The 17,222-nt window shown below is 38.2% G+C and overlaps 1 protein-coding gene across 5 annotated transcripts in view; it reads right to left on the bottom strand.

The window, feature by feature from the left end:
* actn1 (actinin, alpha 1) overlaps positions 1-17,222 on the bottom strand; it is a 94,389-nt gene that overhangs the window by 41,424 nt on the left and 35,743 nt on the right. For all 5 annotated transcript variants that reach the window (XM_030126208.1, XM_030126209.1, XM_030126213.1 and 2 more), the window contains exons 2-4: positions 10,416-10,530; positions 9,063-9,182; positions 201-287 (exon numbers count right to left, since the gene is read on the bottom strand). In XM_030126208.1, the coding sequence (XP_029982068.1) occupies positions 201-287; positions 9,063-9,182; positions 10,416-10,530 (322 nt within the window). The remainder of the gene's footprint in view (positions 1-200; positions 288-9,062; positions 9,183-10,415; positions 10,531-17,222) is intronic.

Raw genomic sequence — 17,222 nt, 5'->3', positions numbered from 1 at the left:
CATTATCTCAAGTCTGTATCTTGAACGGTTCTTTTAAGACCAATGTGATGTCCAAAAAAAAAAAGGACTTAAACCTCAAAGGAAAGTGTTTTCATTTGCAAATGAAGACAGTGGGCTTCTTTTCAAAGAAGTGAATGAATAAGAAGTGTGGGGAAATGTTCCCACACACACACACACACACACACACACGAATGCGGTACCTTCCACTGAAATGTCTTGGATGGCGAAGCGGAGGATTATGGTCCAGATCATTCCCAGGGTCATCTTAGCATTGCCGTCTACGATCTCTGTAGAAAGAAAAAAAAAAGTCAGCAACATTCATAATTGATATATTTAACAGCATGTTTATATACAGATAAAAGCAGTGGCAGCAGATACTTTAATATTTTATGCCTCTTTCTACACCACTTCCAAGGTTCTCTGGATAAAGTCATTTTCTTGGAGATATTTTTCTGAGTAAATACTTTTATGTATATTTTTCTGTGTAAAAGGCCTAATAATAATGTGAATCATAGCGAATAAATCAATTAGTTTTCTTGTCTTAGACTGTAATAAGCTCATAGTACTACAATGTACAGCATTTATGAACAGCTTTTATGTATGAAAAGCAGCAGTGGAAGCAGAATTCAGATCATTTACTTCAGTAAAAATACTAATACTACAAGACGAAAATACCCCACTACTAGGAAAATGTCTTTAAACGTGTGTATTATCTCTATTATTATCTCTATTATCTATTTAAACTATTATCTCTTTATCTATTATTTTTAACCCCCTCCATTTTCTTATTGTGGGCAAAATTTCAAATGTCTGTAGCAGCAAAACTATTGGCTCATTTCATACCAAACTGGGTTTATAGAACGCCAGTGACCCAGAATAAATGTCACTACATTTTGGGAAAAGTAGGTCAAAGACCAAATCTTTTTTTCTCCCATTTACTTATAATGGGCAACATTTCAAATGTCTACAAAAACATCTATTTTGTTTCTATTTAAGTCAAACTTAGCACATATATAGAGGCAGTTGATATGCTGACATCAGCACACGCATAGAGATGATGACATCAGCTGGATCCATGCCAAAATAAACTACAATACGTGTGAGGGGTGGGGTTTGTTGTGCCTGGCACCACTTGTTGAAATCGAACTTATTTTTCTTGCACTAAAACAAAGAGAAAAAAAATTGACTTATTATTTATAGGTTATTATGCCATTACTTTACTGGTCTGACCTGTTTAAGGTCAAATTGGGCTGTATGTGGCCACTGAACGAAAATAAGTTTGACATCTATGCTCTAATGCACAAGTGTCAAACATGTGGCCTGGGGGCCAAAACTGGCAAAGATTCCAATCTGGCCCGTGGGATGAATTTACAATGTTCAAGTTAGGGCATCAAACTCAAAAATAATATTATAATAACCTATAAATAATAACAACACCAATTTTTTCTCTTTGATTTAGTGCAAAAACATGAAATTATGAAAATGTTTATGTTAACAAACTATCCTTTTACAATAAAATGTGAATTACCTGAACAAATATGAACAACCTGAAATGTCTAAAGAAAATTAAGTGCAATTTTAATAATATTCTGCCTGTTACTGAATGTTTTGTGCCTTTGTAGATCTGGTCTGTAATGCATATGTATAAATGATAACTCAAGGCATAATATTGATAAAATTGCACTTATATGTCTTTACAAATGTCATTTTTTTCAGGTTATTCACATTCTTTTTGTTTGGATAGTTTGTAAACGTAAATATTTGCATAATTTAATGTCATTTTTTTGTACTAAAACAATTTGGAGTTCTCAATATTATTATTTTAATGGGCTGGCCCACTTCAGATTAAATTGGGCTGAATGTGGCCCCTGGAAGAAAATGAGTTTGACACCCTTGCTCTAATGTAATGGTACTTTGACCTTGAGATGTAATGGAGTAAATATATAAATTTAGAGTACATGTACATCAAAACTGTACTTGTACACCACTTGAGTACCAGTGCTAGACCTGTTAATCTGTCCATCAGGCTGTAGATGTTAAAGGCTCTGAGTGAAGTGTCTCTGTCAACTCCTCTGTGTGTTGTCAATAATACCAAATCCCTTCGGCAGGTCACCCTGTTTGCCCACCGTCAATAATCATTCGTTTCTTGCTCTAATCCAATAAAGCACGGGGCACGACAGCTTCACAACCGCTCGACTGTGACGGACGAACTTGGACTGCGAGATGTCAGTCAGATGTCTGGGCCTGTAACACGGTGTGAAGGACGGCTCGGATTGAATTAGGAGACCGAAACAGTCGCGCTCAGTGGTTGGCGTTGACACATGCAGATACATGTTGAGATTAGCTCTAATGAACATGACTGATCAACCTCGGGGAGGGACACAAATCCTCTTAAATTCATTTGAAACTGCACCCCCCCCTCCCTCCTCCTCCTTCATCCCTCACCCACAACAAACTTCCACAATGAGGGACGTGAGCCAGCTGACCGGTGCCCCATCCCACATCTACCACCAGTATAACCACAGTGAGAGGGGAGCGGGTCGACTGGGAGGGGATTGCAGGCGGATAATCTGTCTGGAATGCTGGTCTGGTTTAGAGGCTTTATACCGGCCACTGTACGCTGTTAAAAATACCCACTTAATCAGGTATTTTTACTTATCTATTCAGCCTTTATTGAGTTGACTTTTAACAGAATACAGATTCATCTTGGCTGTAATAGGATGAAACATCATTTAAAATGTATTACAGATGTTTTCTTTGTATATTAGTTTTCTGGTCATTTTGTGCCTTTATTGAGCAGTTGAGAGGAGACAGGAAATAAGCACAGGGAACTGGAAATAGTAGGCTCAGACCCAGGAATCAAACTAACGACACTGCAGTTTATGGTCCGCAGCTTTACCCACTACATACAGGGTTCCTACATATTTCTACAAGTTAAATTTAAGACTTTTTCAGACTACTTAGAACAGAATTTAACGCCCATTTCACAGCCTATTTCAAGGCCATACTGGCAAAAATTCATGACTCCTTGAATTTAGGAAAATGTATTTATTTACTCCAACACCTTGATTGCCACTGTTCAGAGTCGTTTCTCACCAGGGGCTGCAAAGTTAGCGATAACTGGTTCCTAATTTCAATATAAATTGTCGGGTTGGAACAGGTGGAACTAAGTAGATTAACATTACTTTATTTGCAGCTTGGACATTTAACAGATACTTTCAAACACAATACAGCCAACAAATTTATGGTAGCATAACTTAAGACCTATCATATCAAATTTCAAACCTTTTAAAAACTTTTTTAAGGTATTAAATGCACATTTGTAAATTCAAGACTTTTTAAGACCCCGCGGGAACCCTGCACCTACTACCTGAGTTTAAGGATAAAACATATGACTCTTTCAGATTTGTTCCAGAAATATTAACTTCAGTTATCACAATGTTATATTTTTATTGATGTCTACTGTCTGACATTGGCAACACTATGATTAAAATGTAAAAATTGCTGATCCTAAAGAGATAGCAAATGAGTGTTTACAAAAAAGTCAACTCTAGTCCTCAGGAGCTAAAGATGCGTATCATTTTGTGCAAAATGAAGCATTGTTTTTAATTCTTCAGCATGAAAGTTACATGAAATAAAGATTACACAGACCAAGAGTCAGACGAAGAATGATTAAATTGCACTCTTTACTGTTTAACTCCTGCTTAAGGAACACAAATTTTATCACTATTATTACTATTTTTTTTTACCTTAAGAAATCTACAGAGCCTGGCCAAAAAACAATTTAAGATTTTGTTGGACTGTTTTTAGCTTTGATTGCAACACACATTCACTGTGGCATAGTGATGCTTATGCAATTTAACAACTCTTATTTCTATCATTTTCTGGACTCATAACATTGCTGAAGCTATATGTATGCAACTGAAGCAACCTCAGATCATAATACTCATCAAAATATTTTAGTTGAAACATGTTAATCCCTGGGCATGGTCAAGTGGTTACGTAAGGGTAAAAAAAAAAGTTCCATAAAGGGGTACTACATGAATGGAAAGGGTATTTCTAGTACTTTGAGGCCATGCACAGACATTTGCCAGTTTCAGCCATTTTCACTGAAATCTTTGTGAAAAACATCTCGGTTTAGTAGGGTAAAAAAAAAAATGACATCAAAAACTGGTAAATTTTTCGGCATATCAAAAATTGCTGTTTTCACTTGAAGTTGCCCAAATTAACATTACCATAGTGTCAGGTATGTTGTTGACTGCAACTCCTGCAATTTTGGTGAAAAAAAATTAATCGGTCTAGGATTGGGGGATATCCATATGAAGGGAAGTCTGGTTACGTAGGGTAAAGTGATTATGGTTACGTAGGGTACATTTTCAAGTCCTGGAGGCTGGTAATCAAAATTATCTGTCAAGCACAAACGATTTAATATTATCCCAATATCACACTTGGAGTAAATAAGTATAAATAATGTTTAAAACCTATAATCATTAAGGCTGAGATATCAGTCCCTCCAGGATTTCGTGGGATTTTTTTTTGATTGTTGCGGCCTAAAATGCCTGATTTTGCGGCAGCTTTTCCAAAAAATTGCGGTGAAAGTTGTGATGATTTGAGGTTTCTTTTATTAAAGTCACAGGAACATGGGCATTTGCAAATTACCTCAAACAGTCTTTATTGAGTTTTTAGCCTTAAAAAGCAGCAGGAAGCAATGATTTTAAACAAAACAGGCTTTTTTTCATTCTTTCATTTATTTGTTTTGAGCAGCCAATGAGAGCGGAGCATCACAGAACACCAGCCAATGAGAGCATAGCGTCTGTGACGGACCGTCCTTTTTACTGAGTGCGGACAGTGCGCACTCACACACGCACGCACACACAATACACGACGCACAAGTACGCACCACACACTACACAATGCACATGTACACGCCGCGCACACACAATACGTGTTACACGAGTACACGCCACACACATCCACACAAGTACACGTCGCACACACACACACACACACACACACACACACACACACACAGTAGTTCGTACAAGGGTGCACACTTGTTTGTTCTACACATCTACATATGCATACATTCGACACTCAGGCTGTACACTCACCACATGCGCTGCTTCCTGCAGACTGACCCCGAGCTGGCCAAACAGGGGCGTGTCTAGTGCCGCCGATTAATAAAGGGGGCGTCAGGCGGGAAAATGGTCACCTGACCATTTAATTAGTGGTTTCCACTTATTAAGGTTTTTTCGCTCTAATGGAGAGTGGTATATGATAAAAATAGAGGGGAAAGGTTAAAAGGAGTATTTTTCTTTATTTCTCTTGTGTTTTGAGGTTTCATCCTATTGTGATTGCCTGAGGAAAAACCATGTTTGTTTAATTGATTGCTGTGGGTCATGCCCAATGGGAGGGGCTTCTCCCTATATATGTCGGCCATTTTGGCCTTGTTAGGGGTCTGAAAAAGCTGACGACACATTGTGGGTGTTCTGTCAGTCTGCAAAGAGGGTTTTTGCTGTTATTTCTTTTTCTTTTTTTTCCTGTTAATATTCTGTGAATTGCTGTCACTGGGTTTGGGAAGACTGGAATAAAAAAAAAAAAAACCTTTAAAGGAAGACCTGCAATTTTTTATTTTTTTTTATTTTTCGATTAGCCACATTATTAACTTTACAAAGTTGAGCCACGCTACAGCGTCACAGAACGCCAGCCAATCAGAGTGAAGCGTCATAGAACGTCAGCCAATGAGAGTGCAGCGTCACAGAACGTCAGCCAATGAGAGCGCAGCATCACAGAACATCAGCCCATCAGAGCGCAGTGTCACAGAACATCAACCAATCAGAGCGCAGCATCACAGAACGTCAGCCAATGAGAGTGGAGCGTCACAGGACATCAGTCAATGAGAGCGCAGCGTCACAGAACATCAACCAATCAGAGCACAGCATCACAGAACGCCAGCCAATGAGAGTGGAGCATCACAGAACGTCAGTTAATGAGAGCGCAGCGTCACAGAACACCAGCCAATCAGAGCGCAGCGTCACAGAACACCAGCCAATCAGAGCGGAGCGTCACAGAACGCCAGCCAATCAGAGTGAAGCGTCACAGAACGCCAGCCAATGAGAGCGCAGTGTCACAGAACGCCAGCCAATGAGAGCGCAGTGTCACAGAACATCAACCAATCAGAGCCTAGCATCACAGAACGTCAGCCAATGAGATCGCAGCGTCACAGAACATCAGCCAATGAGAGCTCAGCGTCACAGAATGCCAGCCAATGAGAGCGCAGAATCACAGATCATCAGCTAATGCGAGCACAGTATCACAAAACACCAGCCAATCAGAGCACAGCATCACAGAATGCCAGCCAATGAGAGCCTAGGGTCACACAACCTGAGAGCCTGATCCTTAGTTTTTCTCTTTCCTGTTGTGCTGTTACATAGTTATAGCAAAATTTTGTGTAATAAATAACTTATATATACAAATGCAATGTAGAACATCACTTTCATCCAAATACATGCAGTACGTTAAACCAATACTCTCTTGGGCGAGAAAAGCATGAGACAAAAAATGTAAATGTGGACATCAAATATAGTCTTTAAAAACAATGAAAATCAAACGGCTCTCTCTTTTTTTGTAGACATTATTTAGAAGTTGGTTTTAGGACTCCCAAACAGTTATGTATCAACTACAAATGACAAAATAAGTCTATTTTTAATTTTTTTTTTCACCCAACATGTTCATAGTCCCCTGACTGTGCCCCCTGCAGTAATTACCGACTGGAAGGATCTCAGTTATTTGCCTAGAATTTGTTAAATCCTAGACTAGAAATATAACACATGTATAACAAGTAGCATTACAACCTATCAAACCACTTTCCATCAGCTTTATTCAAACCTGTTAATTAATGTTTGAGTAAATGATTGCAGTGTTTTTATTAGTCTTTTAAAGCTTGTCTTACAGGGCTCTTCAGTGATCATATGTACTTACAACCCATTGGTTTATCTACATAACTCCTAGTACCCGCTTCAGGCCTGGTGTCGGCTTCTTATGTAATTCACTTGCAAATACAGACAATGTAGTTATGTCTGGTTGTTTACTATTGAAGATAGTTTTAAAGAAATTCATTCGATTTCATGCCAAGCTATCCTCTGCTCTTAGCTATGAGAGACTGGCATGTTTCTTTGTGCACTGTTGATGTTAAATGCTTGAACACAAACACATGCTCTGGCCGAAGAAACAGTCGAATTTGGCAAATTTGTGCTTTAGATCTAGAAAGAACAGATCCAAGTGAAAATAAGCCATTATTCATTTATAAACTTTGTCAGAAATTCCAAAAGTTGCTTTGGAAACACAGTGAAATCATTTTATCACACTGATAATATCTTTTCACTTGTTGAGAATATTAGAGTTTATAACAGGATGAATAATGACTAGATAACAGAGACACTACTGCAGAGTTTGTGTTTACCCCCCAGGCAGAAAGAGAGCACAGAGAGGGTGAATTAGAGAACCATGAAGTGGTAAAAAAAAAAAAAAAAGTGAAATCATTATGTTATCGATCCATGGTCATGGAGATGCAGCAGAATGTGTACAGAGGTTGGTTGGTTTTATCCTGCAGCTCTGGGACTGTTAGTCACAGAACTTTTAGTCAAGCTTTATTCCAATAAAGACACAATAACAGGTACTGATGAAAAGAGCAGCGGGTCTCATCACTGGAGGTCAGAGGTTAACCTTATTAGGTAGGGCTGGGGTGAGGCATGAAGTACAGGGTCAGGCCCTTGTGACAACCAGAGCTTTTGTATGTTTAACCCAGCTTTGACAAAATGACAAGGGTTCATGTTCTTAAAGGGTCAGTTCAACAAAAATAAAAAAAAGGAATGTTTTTCCTCAGTATCATAAAGGTGGATTTGGTTTAATGTCACCAGTTTGATTGTTGTGTATTCACCAAACCTATTGATATTCCAATTACAACATTAACCAAATGACCTTTCTGTGAGTCAAATCAGATTTGGCCCGTTAATATAAAAATTTTACCGTTAAATTTTTACTTTTATTCATTCATACTTGTAAATCACAAAATCCATCAAGCACAACTGCAACAGAACTATGTGTTTGAGCGCTACAATTTTAATGTCTACTCAGGACTATGCTTGTTAGTTATTTGGTCACAGTGGCCTGTAGGGGCATTTCATGCTGCGTTCAGGCGCTCCTCTGTTTCTTATTAAGACCTTGGACTAGTAGGCTTTCATATAGATAAGAAATAAACACAACACAAAACCTTTATATCAAGACATTTCAGTGGATGTGTTCTTGCCATTGATACTATGAAGTTAATGAACATTGTTGGTTACCATAGTAATCTTTCAGGAAAAGTAGAATTGCTCAGTTTTCAGTTCATCTCTGCTGTAATAAAGAGACAGCATGCAGAGAGAAAAAAAAAAAGATATTCCAAAACTTGGGCAGAGAAAACCAAAACTGTTTGCACAGCTGAATACTTCTAGTGGTAAATATAAACTTTATGAACTCTTTTAATAAGCTTTAAATATTTTAAGATCACTGAGCAGACACATTTTGTAGGATGTGTTTGCAGACTGTCAGCTCCAGAAAATACCAGAGGCGAGTGTGCAGCAGTGACAGAAGAAGATAGACAGATAGTGAGAGAGTGAGAGTGTTTATTCTGCTAAAGACTTGTTTACCCTGCGAAGGGAGGAGGACGGACATCCCCAAGTTATTTGTGCTGAACAATGAGCAGCCTCAGCCCCTGAGGGGATTGCTGATCCTAAGATCTACTCTCAGAAAATGCACAGCAAAGCACAACCTCCACCGGAACACTCTAGAGTAAGGATCTCATTAAACTGCACAGCAGCCGGCAGCACTGCTATGGTAACAAGAGGGGAAGAGACTACATTACACCTAACTACATACAATGGAGCAGCTATTGATTTGGCTGATGGCCTCATTAAAACCTGTACTGTAGGTCATAAACAAACTTAGAGAAGGTCAGGTGGAAAATGCATGAGCTTCATCTTCTGGAGAAAAAATTTACAGACACTCAGAGATCAACTCACCCTCTGCTCCAATAGACACGAGCTTCACTCCTTTGCTAGCGATGAAGTCAAGTGCTTTGTTAACGTTGGAGATCTTGTGGACTCTCATCTTGCCTCTTTCTGGTTTGGCCAAGCGTTCGCCTAAAGACAGACAAGACAACATGCAACATGCAAGTTTAAAACAAAAACTGTATTCTACTGGAGTTAATGATGGTATTGACGGTAAAATGGTATTAAAAGGTTCGGTGTGATGACATTTAGCAGTGAAGTTATTGATTTCAACCATTTGATTAAAGCTAAGAAAGTCTGTTGTTAGAGTCAGTGTTAGTTTTGTTCACTCTGGGCTTTTTAGTGAAGGTGATGGTAACTCTGATCCACCTTAACACTGGATGTCACTCACTATAAAAACCTGAGGTACAGTAGAAATAGCATGAAAACTCCTGTACATACAAACATCTCATTAGAAGGTAAAGAAAACTCCACAATCCAACCATTTAACACATAATAAGACATATAACATCACATTTCTGCACTTATGTCCTCCTAAATCACCTACACTGGAGCTGTTACAAATCAAAATGTAGTTGATTACAAAAGCATTACTTCTTTTTCAATGAAATGCTTACATGTAGGCTAAATATAACACCCATACAAATGCTTTTTGGGGCAGATTTCTGGACAAGACAGGTCAGCAAAGTTGTCAGGATAAATTCTGGTGTAACACAAAGAGCCGTCTCCATGTCCAGACATACCCCAGGCTTTTGGCGGGATGTGCTCACAGTCTGAACCCCAAATCAATGTGTATAGAACTGAAAAACCTGACACCTTAACACCTGGTTAAGACCAACCTACAGCAGATTTCTCTACATATTTATGATTTGTTTTGGTATTTTTGATGTAAAATCTAAATATCTACATTAATATGGGTTTAATAACAATCATTTTTGAATACTGCAGTGAGGTTTTCTGCAAAACTTCTGATTTTTCAGCTCCATCGTTCAGTTACATTACTTTACTGACATAATCTAATAGTTACATTACTTCTCTCTACTTCAACAGGCCTAGTAATCTATAACCTGGTACATAAAAACCTTAAAATTACTGATTAATAACAAAGATTCACAAAATATTCTTTCTTTCTCTTTCTTTATGTGAGAAATATTGACATCCACTTCTCTATAAAAAAAACAAAAACAAAAACAAAAAGAGAAGACAAATTACTGATTAACACTTTTCTGCAAATCAAACAAAATGTAATGGTTATAATTTCTCTGTCTGCCTGAGGTGGGATTTTCGCATGAAAAATGCTCATTTTTCCAAGCTGTTCCATTCACACTGCTCTAAATTAATCAATTTGGGTGAATGGCCATTTACCTGAGATGACCTCCAGCAGCAGCATGAGTTTCAATCCATCCCTAAAATCCTCCTCGATGTTCTCAATCTGCGTGCCAGCTTTCCTCAGGTGGGAGTTACACCAAGCTGTAAATGTCTGTGAGAAAACGGAAAAAAATATTGCTCAATGAAAAGATCTGACCTTTTTGTTTGTGATGCTCTTTATATTTGTTAGTATATTTGTCAAAGGTGTTAGTCTACATCACCATTAATTCAGCAAAAACATTAACACATGTTCACAGCTATGTAATTATATTTAAGCTGGTAAACATAAGTATTTCAGACTCACTCAGACTCAACTTTATTGTCATTCGATCAATGGTACATGATGGAGTGAAATGTAATTACCAAGGTCTCAGTTTTGTAGCATAGAATAAAATACAAAATAAAATATAAAAGGTAAATAGGGTAGATAAAAACTACCATAAAATGTGCAAACAAAATAAAAATATCAATAAAATAACTTCTTAATATGTGCAAAATTTCACAGTATGCAGCAACAGTACAGTTAAAGTGATGAAACAATATTTCCGCCTGGTTTTCTCTAACTAAAAAACAGACCTTTACATGTTTTAAGAGTCTGAGTAAATCCCGCTCTGTGGATGCAGTTGTGCCGTCAAACATGACCTCTGACCTTTTAGTGGCAGATGCCTGTTAAACCATAAGAACAGCCCCTTAAAAATGAAAAGTGAATGGAAATCTGTTGGGAACTGAATGTGTTTCCTGTTGTTTTATTCACATACTCCCACTCTTTCTCAGTGATGCTAACAAGCGTCTGTACCACACTTTCTCCCAGTACACTGGAGCATTGTATACTGTATACAGTAGGTGTAACAGGCCTTGGATTCCCTGGTATTGCTGGCATTCAAACTTGCTAATGGAAAACATCTGGAGAAGGATCTCAGCCGCCCAACAGGAGCTGGCATGAGCCCGCCATACACCCCGCTGTGAACGCCTCTTTATAAGATCCTGGGTTAAATACACCCAGGGTTTGAAACTTCAGGCACCGTGTTTCCACCACAGAGTCAGAGGAGGACCTGCAGGAGAAGAGCCAGGCGTTTATGAAAGCCAGCACTGTCTTTTACTGGCCAGTCTTCCACTGCAGAGGAACAAAAGCCACTTAAAAGTCACTGGTTGGCTGTTACGGAGCGTTTTTGGAACTTCCTCGATGAGATCACTCTGAAAATGGAGTGGCATGAGGTTTACACGACTATCAATAAACCAGAGTGTGGAGGAGCCAGGTTTCAGATGTGTGTGAGTTTGCTGGCATGCGGTAGAAAAGTCAAGGAAACTCTGCTGAAGATGTGGAGGGAAAAGGCCAGATTATATGGTGTTTTATCTCCAAGGGCAGAACTGACAGAAAAAGACCAGTGCACAAGATTTATGTGCTTTGCAAATACCAGCTGGCAGGCACACGCCCTCAGTCCTGAAGACACTGTCAGCCTCCAAAGTTACTCATGATTTAAGTCAACAGGCTCTAAGATATTTCAATTAATCCAGATCAATAGTCCTTTGAGAGCTTTGCCAAAGATATTAAAGTGTTGTAGCAGCGCTTTGGCGTCAGCAGCATGTGGATAGTTTAATCAAAGAGTTAAGATAAGGTCGTATTACTGGTACTGCAGGGCTTTTTTTGGTTCACATTTCCACTCCTTATCTAAAAAGGAAATATGCTGAAACTCTTATTAGGTGTCTTTACATTTTGACGTAAAACTGATGACTTCATTGAAACTTTTTCATTTAAATACAGAAAACATCTTGATCATCAAACAAAAATAAGACTTTCAGAGAGAATACAACTCACTGAAACCAAAAAGTTATCGTAAAAGAACTTAGAACTTGTAAATATACAGATTTCTTCCTGGTGTGCATTGTCCCTCTGCTTCTTTCTAACTGATCAGACTTTTTCCGTCCCTGTTGGTGCCAGCTTTCTCATTTACTCCGCCTGACTTTTGGTTTTGAAGTTCAGATCCAAACCTTTGCTAATGGGGACACATTCCTGATAAAATGCGCCCAAAGGAGAAGTTCATATCAGGAACGCAGATAAAAAGTTGCCTGACTTTTGGACTGAGCAAACAGAACAAAATAAGTATAAATGAAGGAGAGGGAAATGTTATCAAAAACATGAACAGCGAAGCGTTTAGACGAAGTTTACATGTCAACAGAAGTCTACACAAAAATGTAAAGAGGGGAAAACTATGACAGGTCAGAATTGGGACATGTGTTTCCAGTATATGAAATGAGTGTGCTTGTGCCTGCTTAATGCAGCTTTAACAAGACTAGACAACTGAAAATGTCAAGAAGCTTCGAGTCATTTTACAAAGGGTACAGTTGTGAAAATGGCTAAAAGTTCAGCAGAGGAATGTTAGCTTGTTAAATGTGTTGGAAGGAGGCTAGGTTTGGCTGCTTTGGTCCGGGCAACAGGCGTCCTCTTGACAAGAATTAGCCGGCCCCCTGCAGTTCTTCGAACTCTCTGGGTCACTGTGGAGTTTGGCGGCAGCTACAGTCCAGGCTGGCAGCCACCTGCACTGTCACATGACCCGCTGGCTGTGTTATGGTCAACACTCCCAGGCCCTTCAGGTGTTCTGGGGCTCTTGGCAGGGCATGACACTGTTACCGGTCCACTGGCCACAGTGGCAGATTAATGCTGTTGCAAAGAGTTAGATGAGGCTTAAAAAAGAAACCCCATGGTGAGTCTCACATCCCGATAGTTAAAAATGGGTACTACTGAGCAGAAAACAAGAAATTAAGGCAATGACGTATGCTTCAAATTCCTTCGGATTGCAAAGTCCTAAAAGCTGCAGGTGTGATATGTTTCAATATTTTTGTGCATTTTGATCTTATTTCTTAAGTAGGTTACATTTTCAGTCATAATTATTTTATTTTTTCTTATTTATTTTAATTTTTTTTAAAATTAATTTATTTTTATTTAATTTTTTACAGTTGTTCTGTCTTTTAATCTATTCTTGTGTGTTACTCTGTTATTTTGGTTTTTATTTAATCTTCTGTACAGCACTTTGGTCCTATGTTGTTATTTTAAAGGGCTTTACAAATAAAGTTGAATTGGATTGGATTGGATAAGACATACAATCATAAGATGTCACAAAAACACTGATTTTTCCGTGTCAGTAAAACACAACATACAAAGATCTGCAGGTAAAACTGGACACACCGAAAGCCACGACAGACTCTAAAGAGTCTTCCAAAAAAAGCTCACAAGCCTGTCAACATGAACGCTACAAACAACCCATGCTCTAGTGCTCTCTATAAAATACCAGATTTACTCTGTACTCGGTTTAAAAAGTGATCTGTGTGAGAGCACCAAAGAAAAGCTGTGAAGTGCGTCTGAAGACACCACCTTCGAAAAATGATGTGACAATTTGTACTCAATATTTACTGCATTACAACTACAACTAGTCACAATACATTGACTATATTTGATGTACTGTCTGGCTCTACTTCAGATATATTCTTTCATTTTCTACGCCTGGAGCTGTGAGCAGAGAACCTCTTGTGTGTGTATCATTGTCCATGTTTGATCAGTTCCTGCTTTTCATGCAGCTTTGTGTAACCATTCTTATTAGAAGTGGTTTGTTGTCACTTCATACAAATTAGCATAACACCTACCTGAAAAAGAAGAAAACACCATCAATAACATAACTGCAAACTACAACATGTGAACGTGTAACATTATTAAAAGAGAAACCTACACTAGATACAGAATTTTAACTACTTATCCATGTCTATCATCACATTGAAGTTGTTTTATCACCTTCTATCTTAGTTAAACTTTCAAGAGTGACTTCTGATTAACTCCAGACCAGGGTATAATGTAAACTAGTTGCATTCCTCTGCTGTTAAAGGCAATCTGTTGATGGAGAGGAACAATGTGCAGAGCACAAGTGTAATCTTTTCCAGTTGTCTGTAGTTCCTGAGGTTGAAGTCAACTCTCACTGTCTCTTCTACTGTGGAGTTATCTGTGCAGAATTACTTAAAGGTGGGTATTATTTATGACTCTTTTGGGGCAATTTCTCTTTTATTTTATGGGTCTGACAGAACATTTACCTGAAGCATTGTCTTAAATCATCCGTGAAAGGATTACCCATCCACAGAACAAGCGTGCCACATTGATTCAATTTTAATCTGCTGTATGTTTGACCCTCAGGAATACGGTAAAATTTCTTCACAACAATAGAACAGAGTCAAGATTTAATAGTTCACAGCCTGGTATATCTTAAATGTAGAGTGATCAATGCAGTATTCTGTGGTGTCTCATATGATCCCTCTGTGCGACCAAGTTGTCCTTGGTGTAAATTTGTGTCATTACATCCAGTATGTGCTGTGAATCTCTGTAAGCTGTTAACATGTCGGCTCCTCTCAAAGTCTCCGAGACGTTTCCATGCACAATGTGCCAGGGAAACTCATTCTCATTACTGTGGCTTAATCACCGTCTGTTTCAGCTTCAGTACAGGACATGTCGTGTAACGGAGCAAAGTGAAAGCTCGACTGCGTCTGCGGGAGGAAGCGAGGGGTCATAAATTTTGAGGGCCGCCTCCCCCTCCAGCTCTCGTCTGCCTCCTCTCTCCAGTCTCAGCCTCCCAGAAACAAGGCGGGCTGTAAAAACAACAGGGGTCAAGAGCGGGAGGAATCTGCTCCGCATCAGTTTCAGGGAAAGTTGCCAGTTAGCGTCATTACATGCAACATTTTTCCCATAGCAACCACTGAATGCAGCACTGACGAGATAAACAGCAGGATTATATACGTACTGTAGTCTGTCCTGTGACTGTACACAAGCACGAAGAATGAAGATGAGCTTTTTCCTTGAAAATTTATTCCAATGAAGGTACTGAGTGGTAATATTTTATAATAAGGGTACAAACCATATACTTAATAATCCTTAACTAATGCAAGATGCATGATATGATCATGACTGTGATTATAAACGACAACCAGCTCACTGTGGCTCTGTGTGGTTATTCCATTTCTGCCATCATCAGTTGAGGAATGTTAACTCTCATAGTTAATCCATATGGAATACTCTGAAATGAAAAAGCTATGACACCCTCAGGAAGTTTATCTAATTTTGTTGAAGTCTTACATGAGCTTTGACAGTGATTTGGAACATACTTTTGCACAGACTGATGACTTTGAGTTCATTTTATTAGTAATCTAGAGGAGAAATTATAATAAATCTGAATTTAGATAACCTTTCATGGCATAAACTGGAAATATATTTGTTAAAGCACTAACACTGAATGACCTGAATTTATACTTGTTGAACTGGTTGTAATTGTTCTTGGTACAATGACATAACTTTTCATGCTGGTGGTGTTTCTACTGGGCACTAGGTCATGCAGCAGCAGAAAAATATTTACATCTGGACCGGTCTGATTGAAAAAAAGCATCAATACCTGAAGAGGTAAAGTGGTTTTTACAGAGAAATTGAGGAAATTTGGAGAATATGGGATGAAACTTATGTGGAATCATCTTAGTGGGTGGCATAACAATTAATATACCTGTGGATTAATATTCCTTAACTGATGGTCAAGTAAGTAATCGCATAAAGAAACTTGATTTTTAATTCATGGTGAGCAGCAGGAATTCATCAAGCATCTTTCTTCAATTCAAGCATTTAATTATCACAAGCTTTGCATTAGTTAACCATTATTTGAGTATTAAACTAATCTGTCAGTGCATTTACAACAATTTAAAGATGAGAAAATCAGGAAATAGTCCAATTTAATAAACTGGGAGCAGAAAAAAGATGACTTGAGTGGCTTTATTATTTAAGCCGACAGTTCTTTCTCGACTATGGAGATATTAGTTGTACTGTCTCTCAAGGTTAAATTTCCATCAGGGGCTTTTAACCATGGGCGGATGAGGTTTGCTGTTGTATTCATCTGTAACAGTCTGGGAACATCTGTGAGCTTTAATGGTGAAGACAGCTGAAGACTGAGTGATATACTGGAAGGTTGCAGATAAACCCCGTTTATCTGGAGCCTCTACAAGCTGCTAATAAACCCTATAAGACCGACTTATGCACTAACAAGGATAAGAAAAAGTGCTGTGATAATAGCATGTCATCACATTTATCGCCATTATCCCAATTCCAACAAATGCACACATATTTCTTGTTTTTGGATGGTACTGTGTTGGTTCATCTTGTGAATTTTCTACTAACTTTTCCACCTATAAGAACCACCACTGAGTTACACCTTTATGTAACTATATATATCTATACATATCCACTTATACTCGCTGTCGCTTCCAATTTACGTCCAAACTAAAGCACTGATTTTTCTCAATGTTTGGATTAAGCAGCAGTCACTCTAGTTTTTTTTATTTTTATTTTTCAGTTTTGGTCTTGTTTGTCACTATAATCCCACCTCAACTCCTGACTAGGGGTGTGTATTGGCAAGAATCTGGCGATACGGTAAAAATCACAATACTAGGTTCACAATACGATATATTATGATAGTGTTAAAAAAGCAGTTTTTGGTTTGTTTCTTTTTTTTTTTTTTTTAAAGATTATTTCCTGGAAGAATTGAATTACACCAGAAATATGTACAAACACTAAACATATTTTCATTTGATTAGAACAGGGTCTAATGCTATATCACAAAATGTTTCTAATTCTCCTAGTTTCCAAAGAAACTAACATCTGCCAGTCAGACAGTAAAAAGTGCTTTTAGGATGCTTCAAATAACCATTATTTAATAAAACGGTGTTAAATAATAATAAATAAAATATACACAGAAAAGAAAACCAAAAAACAAAAATGAACGTCTGCCA

The sequence above is a fragment of the Sphaeramia orbicularis genome, chromosome 22 (genome assembly GCF_902148855.1).
Source record: "Sphaeramia orbicularis chromosome 22, fSphaOr1.1, whole genome shotgun sequence".
Classification (NCBI taxonomy): Eukaryota; Metazoa; Chordata; class Actinopteri; order Kurtiformes; family Apogonidae; genus Sphaeramia; species Sphaeramia orbicularis.
The sequence above is the reverse complement of the archived record's forward strand: the minus strand, read 5'-3'. Positions and strand labels throughout refer to the sequence as shown.